This window comes from Lacerta agilis, chromosome 16 (assembly GCF_009819535.1).
Source record: "Lacerta agilis isolate rLacAgi1 chromosome 16, rLacAgi1.pri, whole genome shotgun sequence".
NCBI lineage: Eukaryota > Metazoa > Chordata > Lepidosauria > Squamata > Lacertidae > Lacerta > Lacerta agilis.
The window spans coordinates 25,975,568-26,000,992 of record NC_046327.1 but is presented as its reverse complement, the minus strand read 5'-3'; the positions used below and the strand labels follow the sequence as shown (position 1 = coordinate 26,000,992).

Genomic DNA, 25,425 nt, shown 5'->3' with positions numbered 1-25,425 from the left:
GTCCTTATTTTTTTTAAAAAAAAAATATTTACAGTAATTAAACAACCGTCGTTCGAATTATAACTGAAGTGATTTGACACATGCAGCCAAACCGGGGGGGGGCGGATTTCCATCAAATGCCGTTTTTAAAACCCTTTCTCGCAATAGTGTCATTGGAAGACACAATATAATTTACAGGAAGGAAAACGGTTAAAAAGCTGAAAATTCAAAACGATCACCTGGGATGTCATGTAATTATTTGTGGAGGCTGCGATCCTATGCATACACGTAGGGACTTACTTCTGAGTAAGGCTGCTTAGAATCATATGTATACGGATCACAAATACAGCTACAGATACAGCTACAAATATATAAATATAGTAGATATATGGCATGCGTCCTGAAAGACCAGGATGAGGAAGAGGAACCGACGTGAAGAAGTAGATAAGTCTTTGCTAACACTACACCGAACCCGCTGGAGCTTTGTGGGGAAGGAGGGGGTGGGATGCGGTCGTCGCAAGACCCCGTTCCGTCCATCCTCGCTGCCGGGCTCCGCGCTGGCTTCGCCTGCCAAGGACTCTGGAGAGGAGCCGCTTGAACGAAAAAAGTCTCCAAGCTGGGTTGCCAATCGCGGCGCCTCTTTCCCGCAGGACCCGCAGCCCAGCTCCCGCCCGTGGGCCCAAGGCCTGGTCCTATTGCGTCCCTGAGTGAACTACCCCAGACTTCTCCGCGCTCGGAGTCCCGAATCTCCATCCTGGGATATGTTCGCGGTAGGAGCGCGCAAGGAGGCGCCCCTTTCCCAGATCTCTCCCAGGCCCGGCAGTGGCGAGCTGGCATGGAGCGTGCGTCGCCCACCCAGCGCCGCTTGGCCCTTCGGAGGGCGCTCTTTCGATGCCAGGCGAGGCTTGCCTTGATGCTTTTGGCTATTAATAGCCATCAGCCGGTCTATTCCTGTCCCGGCGGGGCGAAGGGGCTGCCTGGCAGCAAGAGGAAGGCAAGGCAAGGGGTGGGGAGGCCGAGTCCCTGGGGACGCCCGGGCCAGGGTTCAAGAGATACAGTTTCCCCGACGGCTATTAAAAACCACAAGCAAAATTGAGGCGATTCCTGCATTTCAGGAGGTCGGACGAGACGGCCCTGTGGGTCGCTTCCAACGCTACCATTCTGCGGGGAGGCTGTGCTAAATTAACCTTTCCAAAAGGTGTCTCCGTCGGCTGCAGCCTGAATGGTTTCCACCAGGAACCTCCAAAAATCCGGGCATTATTCCGGGCCCCCTCCAGCAACACCTGTCGGCGGAAGGTCAAGCCTACACAGGCAAAAACGAACGTCTGTCTCGTTGGACGGGCTCTGGTCTCGCATTTGGCCACGGCTGCCGCGTGCCAAGAGGACTCTCCAGCCGCCCCAAGGCGCGTCCGCGGACCCTTTCCTTCCTTCCTTCCCCCCCTCCCCAAATCCAACCCCGTCCAGGCCACTCACCGTTGGCGTTGAGGTCCAGGCACTGGGCGGGGTCGTCGGCGTCCGGCAGCTGCCCGTCGGGGCTGAGGCTGTCCATGGACAAATCCAGGCCTTTGTCGTCCCAGTCACGGAGCTTCCTTTTCTTGTGCGAGCCGATGAGGGCCTCCACGGAGAAGGCGTGCGCTCGCGAGCTGAGGGCCACTGCCGAGCGCCTCCTCTCGCTCATTTTAGCCGCCCGACGGGGTGAGTGCGTTCCTGGCGAGTCCCGCGGCCCGAGGGGCAGGCACGCCGGCAGCTGCCCAAGCGCTGGCCGGAGTTAGGGCGACGCTGGCTAGCTGGCTGGTTCACGAGGCCGGGCCCCAGCAAGAGGCAAGCGGAGCGGCTGCCCCGACGTGAGAGCGCCCAGCGGCCGCCTGGACGCTACATGGATCCGCGGAGCAGCGCAGACGACCCACCGACCGCCCGGATCGCCGGCGCCGCTCAGAGTCGCGGCGCTTGCAGGCTGCGCTTCATTCTTTCCTCTCTTCCCCCCCCCTCCTTTCTCTCCCTCTGATTGATCCAAACTTCTGGGGAACTTTCTTCTCCCCTCCCCCCCAACACCACCAGGCTGTGCGCGCCTGTCAGGAGAGAGCCGCAAAGCCCCTGCCCAATGGGAAGGCGCGCAGACCGGGGACCTCGGCGCCCCGGAGCCAATGAGGAAGGGGCGGGCCAAGCGCCCGGGCTGCTTCTCCCAGCTTGGCTCCTCCTGGGCAGCTGCGCGAGGAATTAACCCTTTGCTGGACGGTAGCCGAGCAGCACTCTCCCTTCTCTCCCTCCAAAAACAAGCAGAGACGGCGCCCAGCCGCCCACCCTGCCCCAGATGGTAGCCCCCACCTACCCACCCTCATCCCTGGCAGCTTGCATAAGATTCTCCCCCACCCGCTCCCCCCAAATATGCGGAGAAAAATCGAAAACGCCGAGGACCGCATGCAGGATGGTTCGTTTTCCACTTCTGCAAATGCTACTTTTTCCTTCAAGCGAATTAAAGCCGCGAGGTTTGGGGGAGCAGCAGCGAGGTTTCTAAAATGTACTAACCAATATATATAGGAAAAGGAAGTCCGTTATGCAGGGTTGGCAGTTCCATGCGAAGTCCTGTTTAAGCAGCCTGATCCGGAATTCCGCCCGAGTGCAAAGTTATGCGCGCGCGCGAATAGCTTCTTTTGGCGTTATTGGATGAGATTTAAACTGGTTTCAATCCAGCCAAACTTCGATGTTGGTAGGTTGATGGGTGGACGGGAGAAGGAACTGTCCGTAAAAATCTTCGGCCTTAGAAAACTATTTCAGGTGTGCGTCCAAAATGCATAATCACAACGACCGAATCAAAAATCAACAGAGGCACAATATATTTCTATATCTCGGTATGACGGCTACGACTATTCGATGTTTCCTATCCTATATCCTATCCTAAACATATTTTCTACGCCTCTTTACATCTCATAATGTATGGCATGTATTGACCATACTAATAACCCATCCGCATAATTCTGATTATCGCTCTGCAAGACTTACAGGCCACATTCCCACGGACTCAAAGAGGTTTACTGGGGATGGGGGAGAAAGAGCACTGCAAACAGCAACAAAAAGGTGGATGCGATAAAAGACGTGGGCAGGATCTAGCCCAAGGTAACAGCCACTTTTAAGTTGATCTCAGAGTGAAGGCCGTCGCGAAGGCTGCGATTCTAAACTCTCTAGCTTGGGGATGCCTCCCGACGAAATCAGCGCACAGGAGCCGGCAGTAAAAATCTGTCCCAGTGAAATCAAGGCAGGCTGCGATCTTGTGCATTTCCCCTCGAATTAAACCCTAATTATTCCCGCAGAATTTACTTGCCAGTAAAGCATGCAGAGGCTTGGGCTGCCTGGTTTTGGGGTTTGGGCTGGAATCGGCCTCTTTATGGAGAGGAAATTTTATTTTATTTTATTTTAACCAAATTTCCCAGTTCATAAATCTGAGCAAAAGCGAAGCGGAGACGTCATTTTTTAATAAAATGTCCAGCTCTGTTTTATTGCTACATTTCATTCCCCCTACACGCCCTTCTATGTTGAGACACAGAAACAGAGAAACAAACTGCCCAATAATCCCACAGCGTGGAGAGAGAGAAAGAGACGCAGGGAACGCAGGGAGGCAGGCAGCCGCGCGCGCGAATCTTGCACCAAGCCTCTCCTGCATCCAGAGCAGACAAAGGCGAAGTTGTCATAACCGACGCTCGCAGGCTGCTGCTCTGGACGGCAGAAAGGACGCAGGGACATCCAGGCAGCCAGCTACCTAGAAAGCCGCGTCCGTCGGGGCTAGCTAGGCAGCTTCTCATTGCGGTCCCGGCTGAACCAGACTTTTGCTGGGGCCAAATGCAGCCTAAGGCACAAACCTCCCTTCTTCGGATGGATTTCAGGTCCTCTGAGACCGAAATACCGACGGGGAGGAGGCTGGGAAAGCCCGGCGAAGATCAGGTAAGGTATCCCGCGGGCGGGCGCGGTGCCTCGCGGTGGCTTGGTTGGGAGGGCTGCTTGGCTCGGAGTTGACAGCACCAAATAACGCGCGGGCGCGCACCAAACTCTTCCCCTCGCCGTCTTTTTCTTTCGATTAGACATCCCCCGACTATGGTGACCCACCATGCCAAGAAAGCGGGGCTTCTTCGTCAGTTTTTTGCACTCATATCCTCTCTTTCGCCAGCCTTGGAATCGCACGAAATTTGCAGGAGGCTAAATTCCGCCAAAGCAGCCAGAGGAGGGCGAAAGCTCGGGTCCTCCTCCGCGCAAAAGCAACCGTGGCGTGTCAGGGAAGGAATGGCGGGCGTCAGTGCGCGCGATTCTCTCAGTATTTGAGCGGACTCTGCAATTCAAAGGCTCTTTCGGAGAGGAATAGATGCTTGGGGAGGGCGGGTAGACAAATATAGCTGAGGGGCTCGTTTTTGTTTTAAAACAAAAAACGAAGGAAAATAGGAGCTACCTGGGGAAAGGAAATGAAGAATTTTTAAACGTTTTGGCTAGCTTTTTTTAAGTTGCTCATTCGTATCCTAGGAGGCCCTTTCTAAAACCAAAATCCTGGCTTTAAAATAGACAGAATTATCTACTCACCTTTAATCCTTGTAAAACCGGCGGATTTTGATAGTGTTTATGTAACAGAAAGCTTTGTGAGGAAAATTTAAGCGCTCTCAGAAGAGGCAGTGACACTGCCAATTATTTTTTTTTAATCTTGGGTGCAAGTTCTTTCGATTTCCATGACACTTCAATGCTGCAACCCTAAGAACATTTACAGGAGATTAAAGGCTCACTGGAGCCAGTTATATTTGCGTGTGCATGCTCTGCACGCACATGGGTCCATTCAATTCAGTGCTAGTCACCTGGACTGATTTGCAAGTAAATAAACAGGGTTCGAGTTGGGGGGGGGCGCTGAGTGAGACTCCTTAATTGCCCCCCCCATCCTATGCACACTGATGTGTACGCAAGTTAAGTGGAAACTAACGGGATTGAGTTCCTATCCATTTAATGACTGGTGATAAAGCAAGCATAGAAATGAAAAGGAGTTTAACCAAATCTCATTTACTCTTGCATGTTGCCTTATGGCCTATGCGCTTCATTCGCCCACATCACGATCCCAGAACAAGTGGCCTGCACTAGGGTACCTGGGCTGGCCCTCAGGGATCTGTGCTACGGACGTCCAACTAAGTGCAAGTAGTATTTTGTTTTAATAATAATAATATGCACGCAGCGATAAGAAGATGAGCGACTATGGCCACTCTGCGCCTCTTTCAGTCTGATTTGGCGATGCCAAAAGCGCGCTAAATTCCTTTGGTGTTTCTTCGCAGTTTGGAAAACATATTTAAGTCGATTTTTCCTTAAGGCTCCAGAGGTGACAAATATTTACTCGACCTCCACTGCCTGCATTACTTGCGCGCGCTTCAGAAATTAATCCAAAATTAAGTGGTCAGACGATGCAGTCAAAATCGACCAGGCAACCGCGGAGGAAAAGGCGGGCTGCAGTGATTGCTAGCAAATCTGGAGCGTATATAAAATACGGGGGCGAACAGCTCTTCTACTCGGAAGTAAATCCCATATAATTAAATGGGATTGGATGTGCGTGAGATAGCGCCCACCCAGACTGACAACTCACCGCCCCCTCCCCTATCGCTCTCCTAGACTTCGCTCACCTACCAAGGTCACGATTCCGAGCCCATCTCTGTCCTTCCTTCGGGTTTTTCTTTCTGTTGTTTAACTTCTGAGAGACCCGCCTCCACTCCGAAACACATTTATCCGGGAGTGAGAGTAAGAACTCCGTGGCACCTAACACGTTTATTATGGCATAAACTAGCCTTGAGACCGCCACGAGGTTGCGCGGCATCCTAAGAGCGGGGCTGCCTCCTGAAAGTCTTTGCGAGGACGGAGGTCAGTTCCAGGACATTGGGAGGACCCCAGAGGTCGTCCCGTCCCCCCACCAATTTTTAGGTGGTGGCCTATGTGTAAACACCGCCGTCGGTCATTTCGGATCAATTTCGGATTAATTAGCTGTTTACTGACAATCGCTCCCATCTCGCCACCTGAAGCCTTTGCTGTATGGGATTTTCTATTTCTTCTTCCTTGCAAAAGGAGAAACATCTATCACAGTACCCCTCACTCGCTCCACACACACCCCAGACCGATTAGATGAGCGATTATATCTGATGAGAGCCTTTATTCTCCCGCTTCATGTTCTCAGGAGTGATAATACCTTTAGTTTTTGAAACCTGGAAACCCCAGCCCAGAGTTGCAGTCTTGCGCACCCTTAGGCCCGTTTCGCGCTGAGATGGTAAGCCTGTGTCTGGGCAGTACCAGCTCAGAGACCCCAGGAATGGATTCATTTGCCTGTGTGCTTCTCCCGAGTCCCACAAAAAAAACAAAGCAGGAAGAAAACGCTGCACGCATAATGAGCTTCACTTGGCATGCTATGGGCACATAGCATTTTTATTTTATTTGGTGCGAAGGATAATTCCATCAGACTGGCTTCCACCTGCGATCTGAGATGCTGCAGGGCAGATCCAGGTTTCCCATCTCAACCTTGCGCCCAGCAGGGTTTACTTCAGAGTAGACCCCCGCAGGGGCTCGGGCTGCCCCCGGGAAAGCTGCGTCCTCTACGTAACCAAGCTGAAGCAGCGAAGCGCACCGTTCAATAAATGTACTTCAAAAACCACGGATGGGAGAAGAGGGTTTTGCACTAAAGCCGGTTAAAACGCTTATAAGTAGTAGCACCACCAACTACCCCATTCCCACAAAGGGGAGGGTTAGTTCGCCCATCCGGGAGAAGGGGGGGGGAGAACTTGTTGGGGGGGGGCGATTTGTACCAGGCTTGGCTAAGTAAGGGGACCTTGCGCAATAGCTGTAGAGCGCTCAGCGGGGCCGGCCGGCGGGGTGGGCTGGCGTTCTTGTGATTTATGGTCCTTTACTACCTTATTAGATGGTCTTTAAAAGCGGGTGGAGGAGCCGGGCCCGGCGCTAGTTTAAGAGGCGAGATTAATTTCAGCCCAATTGCTCTGGTTGCCCTCGGAATGTCAAGCACGTTGATATCCCCGCGCCTGCTGGCAAAGGGGCGCATTTATGAGGACTGTAAAGAGCAGGCCTCCGACTGCAATTTTATGGGACACCCCCAAGCCCAGTGCCTCCTTCTTATTAGCTAGTTATTATGGAGGTTCTCTCGCCCTCTTCCTTCCCTCCCAACTTGCATGGAAGAAGAAGAATGCTGCATTTATTTGCGTCGCGCCTTCGGGTTGTTCAAAGGGCGTCGCAAATATTATTTTGTGGCAGTCCTCGTTAGGCTATAAGAGCCCCGTAAAAGTAGATCAGTTCCATTATGCCCGGTGGGGAGAGGATGAGGTGGGCATCGAGGAATAGCTTCCATTAAGGACAGCTAGCAAGTGAGATTTTAAGAGGTTGTGGGTGGGGGGCATTGACTGACATTTTCATCTGCTGCAGGAGCCTGAGCTTCTTCAGAGTGACTTACTCCCAAGTAGACTGTATTGGTCAATAGCCCGCGCCCCGCTCCACCACACCAGCTCAAGAGCACTCTAGGCAGCTCCGCGAGGTGTGCGCAAGAGAACTTCACAAAGGATTCTTGCTAAATCCCCCCCCCCTTTTTTGTTAACTGAGCAAATAGGGTTTGGGGATAGTGGGAGCGTGTTTTGACTAGGCTTCTCTTGCCTTTTTGCTCCGAATTAAAACACACACCGGCATTAAGAGTTTGGAACCAACCCCATGCCAGCCTCCTTAAGCCCGCCAGATGTTTGCAATAAAATGTCAGCTTTTGCCTTTGGGAATTCGAAATAAAATTTAACGGCCTTCCCCTGTAATTATTCTCTTAGCTATCCCTTCATAAATTTATCTGTTTTTCTCCAGGAAAGGGGGAACTTCGATTGAGTGCGTTACTAGAAACGGGGGTTGGCGTGGGGGGCGCTTAGAAAAACCGAGCCACCAGGTTGCCTTTTGATTTTATTACCCTCCGCCTCTGGTTTAGCAGCAGGCGTCGGTGAGGACTTGGCCGGGGTTTGTTTTGTCTTTCCGCTTTTGTGGACAAACATAATTGTCTGAAATGGGAGAGGGGGGGTGTTTGGGGGCTTCCTCTGTTTCTACAGACCCAAAGCAGAATCTCCCCATATTTTCCCCAAAAGACGGATTACTTTTAAAAGGATAACAGAGGGAAGGGGAGGGTGTTCCACTTGAAACGGAGCTTTGGGGTCCAAGACGCAGCATTAATTCGGTTTCCGTCAGCCCAAAGGTTAAAGAGCCTACCAAGCCGCGATGAGCTTCATCTCATTTCGAGGCAACCAGACAGCCTGCCTTTTCTTGTTCCGCTCCCCCCCCCCGACTTCCTCCTTAACCGGACAGCCAAAATCAAAGCCTGGGTCGACTCCGGCCAATTAGTTACATGGACCTGGCTGGGACCGAGTCGCCTTACATGCAGCTGCTTTCGCTTAAAACTGCTTGCAAATTGGAGCAGTTTGTGCGTCCGATTCTCGCGTCTCTCCGCCTGCAGTCAAAACAGCCGAGACACCCTGAAAGGGTAGTGCGCTGCGACCCGACCTGAACGGGTTTCGTGGGCTGGACCCATTTCATCAAGGTCTCCCGAAGTACCCAAGGTGCCACAGGGCCTTGGTTGCTTTTCTTAGGCTACAGCACTTGCCCTTTTGGACCCTGCGCCCGTGTGGGGAAGGGGCTCTGAATCCTCACCCACAGGCAGCTGACCTCTTGGCAAGCTCCCCGGCAGCCCTATTCAAGCTTAGTGAACCTTTGGGTAAGGGGATTGCGCAGAAGAGTAAAAAGCGCAGAGGGGAGATCAGCCGCAGGCCGTTTTGTTGTCAGCAGCCCCACCTCCTAACGCCGAAGCGGTGAGGGCGGTGGACTGTTTAAACAAAGGCCAGGGAACTGCCGCCTTTTTGCGCAGTTTCCTACCCCATTGCACGCACCCCTCCCGTCCCTCCCGAGGGAGGGGGCTGTTTCTAGGTTGAACTTTGCTCTCTAGCTGTGTCGACCTCCCCAACGGCCCCGGTGGAATCCGCGCGATCTGCAGCGCCATCCCAAAGGCGACCTCTCTCTCTGCTTTGCGCCATGGCCAGAGAAGATGCCACACACTCGGATGGCACCCAGGGTGCGCGGGCAGGTGCCCCTGCTTTCCGAGGAGGCAGGAGCGGGTGTCCGGCGTGGTCGAAGCCGAAGGCCGGTGGAAGCAGCTGGCGAAAGGCAAGCGGCCCCTCTTTGTCACCATCTGAGAGCTGGACAAGACGTGGGTGAGGATGGATTTGGAAGGAGGCTGAGCAAAGCGAGAGGCCAGAGTGGAGCGCAAAGGGCTGCTTCGTTCGGAGGGCCTAGCGCACGGGCTAAAGCTCCGTGATCCATAAGTGGCGCGTAAGGGCCGAGCCGAGTGCGAACGGAGGCTTCGCCAGCGCGCTTTCGGTACTTTTCCGTTATAGACCAGATCAAATGCAACGGCGGCTCCCTCTGCTTCAGGCTGCATTAGTGAGAAATCTCGACGGCGTTTCCCTCAGGCCTTCAATCCCTCTCCGCAGTAAAGTTTTAGAGGTTTTCGAGCGGAAAGCCGCGCAGTGGAAAGTCTCTCCGGCGTCTTTTATGGAAAGAGCTGTTGGGGAGAGGCCAGGCCAGCGTCGCGCAGAGCGAGAAAGGGCAGCGGGGCGCTGAACTCTGGTTTAGGGGATCTGGAAGAACGAATTAAGCTGCGTACAAGAGAAAGTGCCAGAAGCACTCTTGCCCCTCGGTGCCTTTCAGTAACCGACGTTCGTTTCTATGGGGCTGGTTCAGGAGAACTTCCCAGAGGCTGGGGCCTGCAACGCCTTTGCTAAGAGTTCGGCTGAGATAGTGGCTGGATAACTGGGCATCCAGCACCCTGAGGCTGAATTTTTGCGAGAAATAATTTCTCTCTTAGACAAAGCGCTGCATTCTTAAGAATAAAGGGAGAAGGCAGAGGTCGAACTGGTTTCTTTTCCTTTATTTTAAAACAAATGATGGAGCTGTCCTCCTTGCTTTTTGGAGAGCTAAGAAAGCTCATATAAGGGGCGGGGACAACAATGTATAATTTCATCTTTGCTTTCAATAGTTGCGACGGTTTTCTTCGCCCTTCTGGTGGTGATAACGTTGATTTCACAAACGCAGTTCTGAGAATGTTGCAGCTGATGAATGCTGCTCCATGGCGAGAAGCACAGCGCAGCATTTGCAGGAAATCTCTTGACAAGAGATCCCTGTTCCGTGCATTCTCTCTCCTGCACCCCACATTGCCCCGTCTCCCTCTCCCCGTCGCCCTCTCCACCTTCAGCGGATTGGGCTCTGCACATCTCGGTTTTATTAAAATAACCATTAACTTCTGACACCGTCTGGATAGCAGCAGCACCCTTCCCTGCACACTTACGTCTGTAGCAAAGATTTGCACACTGCGTTTTTCAGTAGAGGACCCGCAACTGTATTTGTTTTGTTTTGTTTATTCCATTTTTTTTAAACACACTTCTTATTTTTAGTTAGACTGGCTTCCAAAGCACCTGCTGTCAAAGCTTGAGGCTGAATGCTATCATGCTTTCTGGGTAATCTATCTTTGAAGGACCATGGTTAAGTAGGCATGAGAAAAAAAGTTTTTTGTTTTTGTTCTTTGGCCAAGTTTACCCGCCACCAAAAACTCCCCTTTACTGTTGTGGTGTTCAGAAGTCACAAAAGTCAATTGAGTATCACCTGCAATTTGGCCTCCAGAAATTCCAGAAGGGAAGGCTCCTGCTATGCTATTCAGTTAACTAATTAATTCTAAGTGGTATCCAGTTTCTTGAAATACTCAATATAAAGACACCCCCACATTCATTTCATTATGTGACATCATCAGAGCAAAAGGGGCCTATCAGCTGGGTTCTATGCTGGGGTACTCAGCCAGATGGGCGGGGTACAAATAAATTATTATTATTATTATTATTATTATTATTATTATTATTATTATTATTATTATTATTATTTTAGTTGACATGCATAAGACTGCTGCCTTTCATCTGTTGCTGTCAAAATATTATTTCAAATTCTGAATGTACTATTTCATTTGTGTTTTTAATCCAAGTTTGAGATTTCATTTCATATTTCAAATTAAGCAAACACTGTAGCTGATTTGGACACTTTTGTCCTGAAGTAAGAAACCTCACCATTCCATATTGTACACAGCAACATTGTATGTCAACAGACCAGAGTGACAGAGCAGGCCATTTCCTAAAATACAGTATATTTAACATTTTTGCTTTGACAGGGCCAGGCAACTAACAATGAGGTACAGTTGTTGCTGTTAAGTCCATTAAAAAAACTGTTTCTAAATATATTTTTTAAAAGCCACCTATCAGGATGAATGATCTTCCCAAGGCAGTTATGACTGACCTCCATCCAATGACCTACAAGCCCTGCTGCATAGGCAGAAACCTATGCAAAACACACATGATGGTGTCACATTGCAAGCCTTTGCACATGTTGCACAAGTTTCCAGGCTCTGAGAACGGTCCACGTTGTAGAGCTTCTGCAGATTCAGATCATTCCCACCCTGAGTAACAATTCATTGGAATCATGAAAATTATTCCTGTTCTGAAAAACCTGCCAGCATACAAGTAGTAATTATTGTGCATAGCAATTGAAAACAACTGATGTGGGTCAAATAGTGTAGGGCCCAGTTTGTTATCATGTAGATATTATCCTTAGGCTTGTGAGAAGCTGTAGAAATTTGTGAGGAAGCACACTCTTCCCCTCCACCTCAAGTGATTTTAAAGATCAGTTTCAGATGCTCGCTTTAGTAATTAAACTCCCTTAATAAAAAATTGGGGCTGTAACACTAAGCATTTTTACTAGCAGAAAATCCCACTGAGTATAGTGGGATTTACTTCTGAGTTAAAACACTTAGGTTTGCACTGCTGGAATTCCTGCTCCACTCCTCTTCTCCACTTTATTTTTTAGCTCTTCTGACCTCCCTGAAGTTAGACTACATTTCCACTCTCACCACTCTACACCTACTATAGACCAGAAGATGGAAGACACTTATACTGTATTTCTCTAGTAAAGTGTATGATAGCTAAATCAGGTGCTATCCTGTCCAGATCTCAGTTGGACTGCCATGCAGCTGAGCCAGAGGAGAACATGCAATTATAATTGACAGCTTCAGAGTACACGAAATTGACATTATAATTATAATTGACAGCTTCATGCACACGAAAGCTCATACCAAGAACAAACTTAGTTGGTCTCTAAGGTGCTACTGGAAGGAATTTTTTTATTTTGTATAAACAACTTATTGATGTTGAAATCAAAAGGCCAAATGACATGCTTTCCTCCACCGTCCACCCTTCCTGCAGCTCTCCCACTTAAAATTTGCTAGAGTTGTGCAGAAGATGGGATGGCAGAGGAGAGTTGACCCCTTTGAGCCTATGGAGAGCTGTGACTGAGATTCTGGCCATTCCGTTAAATGGCTGTTTTCCTGGAATGCATCATCACCTGCAAAAGTTGGGCATCTTCAGAACTGCAAACTTCAACACATTTTCTAATGAGTGGGGGAACCCTGTTGAACTTAAGACTTACCTCTGAGTAAGTTCACAAAGAATTGTGCTGTAACACATTTTCACACAAGACCCTTGAAGAGCGCTTCTCTCACTCTAGTTTCACCAGTTATGAAAATGTGAGATGGAAAGCCAAGGAAGAGAAACTCAAAATTCAGTCTTCTGACCAGTGTTTGCATTTTACCTCTGCAATATCAATTGGTTTTTAAGGGGGGGAAGCCAATTTAAATCTCAGGCGTGCAAATGCAGTGGAAGAGGCTCTGAGCCACTGTGAGGCCATTTGGATGAATGTGAATCTAGAAATGGGGATTATTATTTATTTATTTATTAAGAAAGGAAAGATGTGCATACTTATCGGTACAAGTTTTCGGTTCTCATTAAAAAATAAATAAAACACGAGGAAGGAAAGGCGCATTTCGAGTGTTACTGTAATAGATGCAGGGCAGAAAAGGGAAGAAAGCAATTGGCCTCTTCCTTTTCTCCCACCCCTTCCACTAAGCGCTTTAAATGGCAAAACATCCCCACGGATGGCGCTTTCAAATTGCCATCCTGGTTGTGAGCAGCGCGAGCTGCAGATCAGTCTTCTCGCCGGAGACTCCGGACTCGCCATTTCCATATCCCGTCCACAAAAAACGGCCCCGGAGCATTTCCACCAACACTTTTCCCACTCGCAGGCCGAGTTCAGCAGCGCGCCGAGCAAACTTTTCCGCCCCTCCGAGCCGGACACTCCCGGTGCTCAATTGCAGACGCCGCCGCCCAGGAAGGCCCTGAATGCCGCCTTTCACCGGCAGCGAGCGACCGCAGGCCACCCCAAGATTGGCGCTGCGGCCCTTTGCCAAACAAAGGCCGACCCGGCGCCTCTCTGACCCGGCCTTCCGTAAGGCAGCAGCCCGGTCCCCTCGAAGCCCTTTCCGAGGCCGAGGCAGGGAGGCCTGGGGTTCCCGAGAGGCTGTTTGTTGTGTCTCCCCCTCGTAGAGGCCCGGAAACGTGGTTCCTTGTTTTGGGGCTGGAGTCTGTAAGGCGCCTTAGAGACACCTCCTTCAAGCAACTCCTGCAGCCAAGCTGGTGCCAAAGGTAGTTGCTCTGTTTTCCTTTGGACGCCATCGGAGAGGCTGAATTGTCTTCTGGGAAGCCCAGGATACACACGATACACACCACCCAGGCTTGCTCCAGGTCCCTTCCGTGCTGGCTAACGCAGCACAAGCAAAACGCGGGAGGCAGCAGTTGCATATTTGGTCTCTGCAGCCACGACAGGCGCTGCGATTCTCCTGTTCTTTTTGAACTCTTGGAGGCGCGTTCCGTTGTCTCCGGAGAAAGGCGGATGTCAAGAACGGTTTGGGCTGGGCAGCCCTCAAAATAAGGCACCCTCAAAAGAGAGGGCTGCACTCGTGACAAGCCTGTCACAACAGAGGGCCGTCTTCTCTAAAGCAGGGCCACGCCACACCACAGAGCCGGCCCTCCAATTAGGAAGGGGCCTTAGGCAGCTGGTTTGGGACGTCATAAAATGACCGCGGAACTGTTATTTTGTTATCGTTGTGTTTTTATTTTATTTTATATAGTAGCCAGAGAGGTGAAAAGGCGGTTGTGAGGTGTGTGGGTGCATTTTACTGCAGGTGTTGTGTTCCAAGAGGATAGGTTCGAGTGTGCGCGCCCGCGCCCTACTTGTTCTGCCTCAGGCAGCAAAAAGCATTGGATCACCCCTGCAGGCTCAATTACAGACTTAAGCGCCGACCCTTTGATCTCCCCTATCCAGTAAGTTAATAAATGCCACCTACTCCGATTGGCTGTGGGAGCAGCTAGCTTGACAGGACTCCCGGGGCTGAGGTCCCTTGCCTCCCGGCCAATAAAATATTTGAAGGGGCCACCCCCCCCCAGTTGATGAGCATTGCCATTCCAGTGCTGTGTGTGCCTCCTCTTGTGATCGAGGTGGGGCCTACCTCCCCCCCCCATATTTTATTCAAGTTGGCACCCTAGCAGGGAGATCAACTTCTGCATCTCCCTGTGAGCTCTCCGCGTCCTGCGCTCGAGGAGCAAGAGGCACAGAGCTCCGCCACCTCCGGCGGCGAGATTGCTTTCCCTTTGCGTCCTAGGGCGCGCAAAAGGGAGCTGCCTTGCCCTCCGCGCCCGCGCCTGTTTCGCCACTGCAGAAGAAGGATGCCTGCGTGCGCGGGGAGAGAAATGGAGCCGGGCGCCCAGCAAGGAGGCCGCCCCGACGAGAGAAGGCGGCGGCTGGTGGCCGCGTCCGCGCAGCCCTGTTTGGCCGCGGGCGCGCAACAACTTCCAGGGAATGTGTTGCTTCTGGGCTGCTTCCCCGAAACACTCCTTCGCCTGCCGAGGCGTCGTAGTGAAACAGTTTCTCCAGGGGCTTTGGCTGCCGCTCTCCGGGCCTTTGATGTTGTTCAGTCGTTCAGTCATGTCCGACTCTTCGTGACCCCATGGACCAGAGCACGCCAGGGCCTTTGATGCGCTCCTCTAATGACGCTTGTGCTCCACTGCTAACCAGCGTCTTTTCTTTCGGTGCTTCTCTTTCACCCCGTTCTAGCCACCTCTCCACTTACACATGCACTATCTTTGAAGCACATTCTTCCTCTCAAAGAAATCTGGGTTCTGCAGTAGGCCTATGTTCAAAGTTGCTGCGAAATGTAACGGGGGGACTACAATGCCCAGCATCCTTTGAGGGGAAGAAAGCGCTTCGGGATGTGCTTTAGAGGTGTATTATGAGCACAGCCACCGTCCCCTCAAAGCGCAATGTTACGCGCAATTACTTTGAAATCAGTCCCAATGGATCTTGCTAGGGTAGAATAGCGCAACTATTTCCCCCTTTCTTGCCCAAGCAAATGCACAGACTGGGGAGACCAGCTGGGCTCCCTGAAGTGCCCGGGAGTCGCTGCTTCTTTTGCTCCGTTCCCACCCATTTTCATAGGGCTTTCCGCGAGATGGAGCCTGTGTCTACCTGTAACTGCTGGTTCTTTCCGAGACCAAAGCGCGTGCGACAGAAAGACGCGTGTCTCTGTCCTGTTGTCTCCTGCACATTGCTTCAAGGCAGTGGGATGAAAATATACCGAGACGGTCCTCAACGCCTAAATTCCTTAATCTGTGCCGAGCAACCAAAATTGGATTTAAAAAATAAACTGATGCTCACGTTACCCGCGATCTAACGTTGATTTCAATGAAACAACGTTAAAATCTAACGTTAAAATCTAATCCCTGGAGTTTGGCCGTTGCCTACGCGAGCCCACAGTCTGGCAACTTATCACACTCTTTAAAGTAACAGTCCTTTAAAACGGCCTGTGAAAGAATCAGGCGAGGTTCGGGCTAGTTTTGAGCCTCATCAGCTATGACTATCCAGTTCACTCCAAGTTTTTAGATTCGGAACCGTGTGTAGTACGAACTAAGCACGCTCGCTTTAATCCTCACGCTTCCAGGCCGCTTAAGTTTAGGATGTATGCAGTGCCCCATGAAGTTCAAGGAAACGCAAGCTGCAGGTTTGTTTGTGCCGCCTTACTCTAAAGTAAGGGTGGCGCTGTGGGTTAAACCACAGAGCCTAGGGCTTGCCGATCAGAAGGTCGGCGGTTCGAATCCCCGCAACGGGGTGAGCTCCCGTTGCTCGGTCCCTGCTCTTGCCAACCTAGCACTTCGAAAGCACGCAGTGCAAGTAGATAAATAGGTACCGCTCCGCCAGGAAGGTAAAAGGTGTTCCGTGCGCTGCTCTGGTTCACCAGAAGCAGCTTAGTCATGCTGGCCACATGACCCGGAAACTGTAGGCCAGTAAAGCGAGCTGAGCGTGGCAACTCCGGAGTCGTCGGCGACTGGACCTAACGGCCAGGGGTCCCTTTATCTTTACCTTACTCTAAAATGCGCGGTGTCCCTGAGACTAGGATTGCGTGTTTAGTCTCCATCGTGAACAGGATCGTTGCGGAGTAACTGTTTTTATGACAGCCCGTGTTGCCAATAAACCTAAAGTCCCCATCCTTTAAATCCAATCCGCGCCCTGCAGAGCGCATTGCAGGCGAAAGAACGGGAGAATTCTGCCCTCCAGCAACACAAATCCACGCCTTTAGTGGCGAGAAACAGCGGTTAGTCGTACGGATTGTGGTGTTAGGAAAGGCTGTCTAGATAAAGAGAACAGAACAATATTTTTCTTTCCCATTTTTCTGGTTTAGTGGAATCTTGCATCGCCCCCTACATTTCCCTGGCGCATATAGCTGGTAACACCCTCGAGGTGCCCCCCCCCCGGCCATTTTCGTTAAGAAAAAGCAGCCGGAGGGGCATAAATTTAAGAGCTGGTGATTCCAGGATCGGATCATTTCGGACCTACATGAAGGAGTGCAAAGCCCATCTTAGTGTCGAAGCGTAAAAAAAAAAAAAAAAGTTCAGTCAACATGCAGTTGTGCAGGAAGAGAGAATAAAAATGGGAAATAGATGCAGTGGCTAGAATTGGGTTGTGGAGAGCCCTGTTAGAATTGCCGAGGAGGCTGACTGCGGCGAAACCTGGGTGGTGGAAGAGAGAAAATACTAGTATGTCGCCCTAAACCCCTGGCCTGGGAGAAAGGGCGGAATAATACGTTTGTGTGATAAATCGAAGGAACCTTCCCCCTGCAAACCGAGGCCTGGGCTGCAGCTTTCTCCGAAGCCCAGAGCTCAGGCAATTGCCTCGACTTGCTTTGTCTGCCGCGTTTAATCCGCCAGCGCCGCAGATCCCACCAGGAGGCACCCGGGGCGCGCAGGACAACTTCGCTGCAGCCCCAAAGGCGCGCTGCGGTTGAAGTGATCTCAAACCAAACTCTGCCGCACGGCGAGCAAGTTATAAAGGTTCGGTTCCTCCGCCTTTGATGGTGAAAATCCTTGGGGGCGGGGGATGAGTTGCGATGGGAGTAGATAATTTTAGACTCTGGACTTAATGGAGCCCCCACCACCCCCCGCCCTTGAAATAGTAAATATTGCTTCAAATTCAAAAATGGGGGTTCGGCTTGGCTGCGGTGGTGGTGTGCAGGTCTGCTTCCCATTCTGACGTGCAGGGTTCTGCAGCTTGGGTATCTGCCCTGAGGGTACCTCAGGGATGCGATATGAAAACCCTTCCTGGCTGGGAGTGCCTATTCATCAGGGCCGCCCAAGACATTTTGGCACCTGAAGGGAACCACAAAACGGCACCCCTCCCACTCCCCACTAGGGGAGAAGACTAGAGGTGAGTGAAGATCTACATTGAGATCTGCTGCCCCTGTGGATTCTGTCGCCTCATGGGTGGACCGGCCCTTTCATTAGCTCTCGCTTGAGAAGAGTTCGCTTGCCCAGTGACGTCTTTATCTGCAGAGCTGAGGTTTCCATTTCACTGGGTTAAAGACGGGCATAGAAATATACCCATGAAATACGTTAATTCGATTCAAACGTGCTGATCCTCATGACAGCCGAGCGTTTTTCTTTATTAATTCGCATGTGCAATTTATTTTTTAGCCGGGATTCGTGGCTGGCATTTTAAACTGAACTTGTTATTTAACTTATCACACTTGTGGTTAAGGATTTATAATCGTGGTGCTGTTCTTTTAAAATCCAACGTGCTCCAATGAATTTTGCTTGGTGTCCTCAAATAACTGCTCATACCAAGAACAAACTTAGTTGGTCTCTAAGGTGCTACTGGAAGGATTTTTTTAAATTTGTTTTGACTATGGCAGACCAACACGGCTACCTACCTGTAACTTTCCTAAACGTTTTAAGAAATAAAGTTTTAATCGAGATAACTCGAACTCTCCCCAAAAGGTCAATAGCTATTCAAATTAAAACAAACCAAATAAATCAATAAAAGACTCCATCCGGAAATGGCGCCAGTTCCGCCAGAACAGGTTGCTGTTGAGCGCCGCCTAGCGAACTTGGCTGCGTTTGGGGAATACTGTACAGTACACCACGCTCACCAGTTAATCACAAATCAACCTTCGACAAGCTCTATTGGCAGGAGGCTAGAGCAGGGGAAAGTTCTTACTTTCTTTTATGAAGTTTCTATACCTTTTTTTTTTAATGTCGATTACGATATACGCAGATTGATTGATTTTAACTCCAGCAAAAATAATAAGTCAGGAGTGGACGCGGGGAAGCTGGCCTTCGTAGCGTTTTTCTTCCTTTCCAGGCAGGCAAAAGCATCTGCTCCAGCAGAAGCCAGAGGTCAGAGCAGGGAGAAAAGTTAGCGAGGAGCAGGAAACTTCGTTCGGGGTTCTTCCTTAGGAGAAGATTTGCTCAATCCAAAGCTTCTCGCTTAGATTCTTTTCTCCCCACCGTTCTGCCCATCACTAGCACCTGAGTTTCAAGGCTTTGGGTCTGCTGCTCGGGGTGGGGTGGGTGACAGCAGGCTAGAAGGTTAAGCGAACCCTGATGAACTAGGTAAAATTCCTGCTGCACCCCGACCTGTCCAGTCCACCCCACCCTCCACAGAGCCCCCCCCAGCTCCATGGGCGTGACCACGATTTATGTTGGGGAAAACAGGCTTCATGTTGGGGCAGAATCTCAGTCAAGTATTTTTATTGATTTACTTGATTTTGGGGGGGCAGCTGCTGCCCGCCCTGGCTACACCCATGCTGGGCTCCCCAGCTCTCTTCCCCTCCCCTCCCCCTCCACAATGACCTCATCCCCCTGCATGGTTGCCATTATGCTCTCAGTTACGCAACCACGTTTCTTCCCCACCCCCACCCCAAATGAAACGAAACGAACGAATGAATGAATTGCTGCTTTCCGAGATCAAAGCAACGATCTCTCTCCGTGCATCTGGAGACCCAAGCCGGGTGGGGAAAGAACTGGAGCTGCAACAGTTGTGGGGGGACTTCAAAGTGATCCCCCCCCCCCGCCTCTCCTCTCTCTCCCACTCTCCAACCCATCAAGCATCCTTTGCAGACAATGGATTTGGTGGCTGCCCTCCAAAGAAATAACCTGCCTTGGAGAGGGAGAGAAACTCTTGTGTGCGCGCGTGTTTCCTTTTCTGCTTTGCATCGGAGCAAGCTAGAAACAGCGGGGAGAAAAAGTCTCGGGGGGCTGAGAGCAGCTGGGAAGAGGGATCGCAGACACCCAGCTGCACCCCCCCCCCCACGTTCACTTCTGGCAAGCAAGCTCGGCGGGTTCTTGCGCTTGCCTTCGTCTTCTCTGCGCGCTCCGTCGCTCCTAATGCACTTTCCCACGATCAATGATTTGAGGCAGAAGCCGAGGCGCTTCCGCCGTTAAGTCCAGAGAGCCAAGGACGTCTAGATCGCGGGGAGCGATGGGCTAGGTGCAGCGACCTCGAGAGCCACCCTCTAGCACGTCTACTATTTTATTCCCGTTCCCAAATTCTGCGCCCTGACGGGTGGGAACATCAATCACTCAATCAATGGATTGTTGACAGTATAATACAAACAACGAAATAGGCTCGACGTGCCGGGTGGGCGTAGTAGGGCCCCAAATCCTCAGTCCTGCGCGTTGAAAGTGTCATTTCGAAGCCTATCAAGAGCGGCGGCTCTCGCTCCGAATTGTTGAGAGGCAACCTCTGGTTTGGAAGATGAGACTGCAGACCAGGGGTCCAACTTGAATAAGATATTGGTGGGAGGGGACAAGTAAGCCCCGCCCTGCACAATCATTCACATGACCTGGTACACACCCACCCACCCATTGAATGGCAATGTCCATTAACTTGGGGGGCCCTCAAATATTTTATTTGAGGAGGCCACAAGGGTCATCCAGTCCAATTCCATGCAAGGCAGGAATCTTTCTCTCAATCTGGGGTTCGAACCCACGGCCCTGAGATTAAGGGGCCTCACGCTCTACCTGTATGACAGAAGAAGAAAGACCCGGTGACTAGAAATGCAATTGGAGAAGAGACTTCGGTTCTGGGCACTCACCTCAAATTAAATACCATGTACTGAAATCTGTGGGGCATAATTCCAGGGTCCAATTCCCCTCCCGCCTTCCCAATCCCCAGATGTGTCCAGCAGTTCAGAGAAACATGCTTGTTGGGATCCTTATAAAGTCCTTTGGAGACGTCCCAAACCTGGCACCAGCAAACCTGGGTCTGGATCATTAAAAATATATATATGCAATGTTGCTTTGAACTGTATCCCTTTCAAATGGTTTTTCTTTGCAGTTATGTAAATGATTTTGCTGCTCACTTATTCACTGTAAATTGATATCGTCCCGAAACGAACTGTGTTTGTATCAAGTATTTTTTGTTTATTTGCTTTTGCTTTAACCGTAAAGGGAGGGGCAACAGAAAGGAACCAAAGGGACAATATTTTTCCCTTTTTGCTCTTCTCTCTCTGCTTCGTGAAAGTTCCCAATCTAGAGAATCTATTGTTATGTTTAATTAATTATAGCAAAAATCCCAAGTAACAAGTGGGAATGCGACGAAGACGACAACATCGTGGGGGAAGGTGGGGCAGCCCAAGACACAAACCACCTTTCCCCTGGATGTCCCTGTTTGACTTCTCTGGTTCTAAAAATGTATTTTGTATTAAAATATTAATGTCAGCATTGGTCTTAATCCAAATGTGGGGATGCAGCAAACCTATAGGCACAGATCAGGGTGCCTTTAGGGGCTGATTACTTGACCTGGATGCTTAGGGGCTGCTTCAGACATTACCTTGTTCAGGTATACACCCCAAAATGGAAAGTGTTAAGCAGGTGCTTTGAAAATATGCCTCTTATATGGTGTGCTAGGTTTGGTTTATTTTCTTTATATAGTATTTTGTATTGCAGCTGCCCGTGGAGTGTACGCTCAGTGGCAATCCCATGCTTGTTGCTGTGTAATGTGTGAAACGGTGCCCAAACCTGAGCGATTATGCACCATTCCGGAGCTGTCTGTGATTTCTCAATTTTTCCATGTGTTTGTGGTGACTTTTCAGAAAGCTCCGCGTTTTAGACTATACTACCCCCTGGTGGCCACCTCGAGCAGCACTTCACCCCCTAGCTGCGCTGCAACCAAGACCTCTTTCTTACAGCCAAATTCATATTGTAAGGTTGAGGAAGCTGTACCTTTGTACACTGGAAACTTTGCAGAGGCAGGGAAGAAGAGGAGTTACCCTTTCTCATCTCTTCATCAACAGCCATCATTACAGAGGTGCCGTGCCACAACACTGCCCTAGTTATGGTAATACTTTTTGGTACCTATAGTGGTGTTTCAGTATGTAAAAGTGGAGACAGTCCACCACAATGCTCGGCAGTAAATCAGGGGTGGGGAAACTGCGTCCTCTAGAGGCCAGTACCATAGCCACGAGGGGGTCTAGCCTGGTGTTTGGCCCCAAATGAAGCCTCCAGAGGCATGCCATTGAGGCTCAGTCTCTCTGTGTGTGTACTCAAATGCACAAGGGCATGTGTGCGCGCGCCAAAATGGGTCTTTGACCTGGGTGAAATAAAGCCTAGTTTCACACCAGCTAGAGGCTACTGGATTCCATCTCCCACAAGCCCTAGCCAGCATGGTCGATGGTCAGGAAAGATGGGAGCTTACGGAGAACCAGAGTTTATCCTTGTTGTTCTTGGCATCTTGTGTGCGTAGATAGACAATGGAGTGCACTTCCGAGGGTGGTCAAACCGCTGTGTTCGCAGCACCAAAGTGGCCTCCCTGGGGTGCAAGCCTGAGCAGTGTGTTTGGAGGTCCTGGGCTGCCCAGATGGCAAGGCCTCTCTTTCAGCCTGGCTGATGTGGTCCAAAGGAAAGCAGAACAATACACTTTGCACCAGCTTAGCTGCAGTAGTTGCGGGAAGGAAATGTACAAGGCACCATCAATCCGTCTTAGGTACTGTACTCTGGATTTGTGTAGGGTTTACTCCTTAGCCTTTTCTTTTCCTGAAGGTATCCCACAATTCAGCAGAGGTTTAGGATCAGAGTACTCCTTCTCCTAGATGGGCTTCCTTCCCAGGTTGATGAGCCCTATCTGCTTCCCCTGTTCCCTCTACAGTACAGGCAAAAACTGCCACCTTGGCTGTTGGACCCACTATTGGTCCCATCTACTCAATTTGCCAGAGCCTGTCTTTGCATACAGGGTCAGGCTTTTGCCAGCAACTCCCGGCTGCTTGCCCAGGAAAGTACAAAGACAAGGAAATGTTTCTTACCGTCCGCTTTTTATTCAGTATTTACAGAGAGAGCCTATAGAACCCAGCGTCTTGGATAATGGCGTTGTCCCGAGTGAATCTCCAGCCCCCGTCTCTCCCACTTCCTCATTTGTCAAGCTCAGTGTCTCTCCTATGGGTGCTAAGTGCCCTCTGTCTTTGAGCTCTTTGCTCTCATACTTTCAAGGCTCGCCAGGTTCTTGGAGGGGGGGGTGGCGGTCTGGAATGCTTTCTATAGACACTGTGTCCGTCAGCTGTCGCCCTCCTGGTGCTGCTTCCTCCTCCTCTCCCATTATTTCCCAACTTTTCCTCTCATCTGCCTCTGAGCTGTGACCTCCCTCAAACCCCTGTTGTAAATCTGAACTGTCCTGTTCTTCCTCCTCAATGGAAAGGTCAAGCTGGGGAGGTGACCCACCATTCCTCCACTGCCCAGTCCCCGACACAGGGGAAGTCTCTCATTCACCAAGGGTTTGAGCCCCATCTGGTTTAGCTGGCCAACTAAAGTCGTTTCCTGGAGTGTGGCTGCTGTCACATGCTGACAGCTTCTAGGAGCACAGGTGAGAGCTGAGTGCAAGGTGGAGACCAAATGTGGAACAAACTACCCCAGAAGGAGCACAGTGTCCCCCCCTGAGGTACTACCCCTCCCCTAACACCCCTTACACCCCAGAGAGCTTACCTACCCACAAAGAAAACGAACACAAAACTGGCTGCAGGTTGCAGGGCTTCCACCCCCACACAATGAATACCAAGAGAAGCAGTCTTCTTGCTATGGGGAGTGTGTTGTGATTTCATGGAAACACAGAACATGACAGTGGATGCAGAATTCCAGAAAACCTCAGCTATCATAAAAAAGAGGAGTAGGGGGATAAATTTCTAGCTCAAATGTATGCTTGACAGGCAGGCGCTGAGCTTGCTGATATCGCAGAAGCCAGAAAGACAGGATGGTGGGGCAAGACAGAAATGAATAAAATCCCCAGACATCAGTGATGAGGCTGAAGTTTTCTTACCCATGCCATGACTAGCAGAAGTAAAGTTGTGCAATATTAGATAACTGGGTACTCTAAGAGACAATTTTAAATTGTCATATGATTTAAAGAGAGTTGCAGAATTTCTTTCTTTTTTCTTGGTGCAGAAGGATTCTCTGAGCGTAGATTCCCCCGCTCTTTTAGCACCGCAACGTAGTCTTTGCCAATGTGGTGGGATGGCATTCTGGTGGCCAAGGGGAGGCTACGGTGACAGCCTATGAGCCACCACTTCAGTCTTCTCTCTGCAGAGTGTGTCCGGCAGCTGTCAAGTTTTGCAGGAAAGCTAGGAGAGGCGAGCTGAGCTGAGCAATTCAGACAAACGGAAGCCCCCCTACCCCGGAGTTTATGCTGTGGATTACTACACACTGCTATTTTATTTTATTTTAAAAAAATCAACAATAAATGTTTCTTTCAGTCTTGCGTACAATTCATTATTTATTTCAATAGTTTTACTCTACCCTCTTCCGAAGTTTTAAACAGAATACAGCATTTGCTCTTCCCGATTCTGAATAAATTCATTCTGCGTCAATGCATTATTCTCCCACCAAGCTAGCTTGGCTTGTCCATTTTTCTTATTGCTTCAAATAGAGCCAGGAAGATGCTTCCACAACCCAAACAGTAGTTTTAAGTGTACAGAAGAGCCTTTGGTTGCAATCTGGCATCTGGCATGAGCAGAGCAGAGCAGCCTCTCAAAAGCCACCACTTTTAACATCCTCTTGCCCAGCGGGGAAGAAGAAGAAGAAGAAGAAGAGTTTGGATTTGATATCCCGCTTTTCACTACCCGAAGGTGTCTCAAAGCGGCTAACATTCTCCTTTTCCCTTCCTCCCCCACAACAAACACTCTGTGAGGTGAGTGGGGCTGAGAGACTTCAAAGAAGTGTGACTAGCCCAAGGTCACCCAGCAGCTGCAAGTGGAGGAGCGGAGACGCGAACCCGGTTCCCCAGATCACGAGACTACCACTCTTAACCACTACACCACACTGGGGAAGCATCACATTGTGCGTGGCACATGAGGCATTAGGCCTATTCCTTCTGCAACTTGGGTACAATAACCATCGTCCTTCAACACTGGCCTTGTTGTCTGGAACTCATGAGACTGATTCACCCAAACATTTGGAGGGCACCAGGTTGAGAAAAGGGGCAAAAACAGGCTGCTGGAGATTCTGGGGCAAGGCTTGAAGGTGCCTCTGTTTAGAGGGATGAGATGCAGCCTGCTCGGGCCAGCACCTGAGTGTGGAGGTGCCTCTGGTGGAGAAAGTGTGGCTGCTGCTTTGGCTTTTTCTGAGAGGCCACAGCTTCTCCTACCTGTCCCTCCCTCTATCGCTTCCATTTGTCCTACAGTCATGATCAGGATTCTACATTTTACCCACCTACATTAGAGTGGAATGGGAGCAGACACACAGATGAGTCAACAGAGGAAGAAGCTGTGGCAACTTCATTTCTCATTTTCTCTGGGTCACCCAGCACTGCTAAATGAGAGGATCCGAGTGCAAAGGGTGGAGAACGGGGCCCAAGGTGCCACATGTGAACTCAGTAAACACTAAACTTTTCTGGGACCATAGCCTTTTGTTCACATGTCCTGCTTGGGAACAACTTTGTTACATGTGAAAATACAGCAACAAGCCAGTGACTGTGCTGCCAAGCTAGATCACCTCTCCCTCGCACTGGATAAATAACTTTTCAACTAAACTCGCAAACATAACCTGGAAAGATGCAGGAATTCAGTTGGTGAGCAATTATGTACTTTTGGTACTGATACAGAAGTACAAAAAACATGCCCGCTATTTCCGTTGAGGGCACACACGTGAAACCTCAACCTTCCCTTATCGAACATGCCAA

General features: G+C 50.3%; 1 protein-coding gene across 1 annotated transcript in view; it reads right to left on the bottom strand.

Moving 5' to 3' along the window:
* The window catches only part of TBX15 (T-box transcription factor 15), a 98,642-nt gene extending 96,685 nt beyond the window's left edge, over positions 1-1,957 (bottom strand). Inside the window, 1 exon segment of the mRNA XM_033173460.1 lies at positions 1,453-1,957. Coding sequence (XP_033029351.1) covers positions 1,453-1,657 — 205 coding nt within the window. The 5' untranslated portion in view covers positions 1,658-1,957.
* Between the last annotated feature and the right edge of the window lie 23,468 nt (positions 1,958-25,425).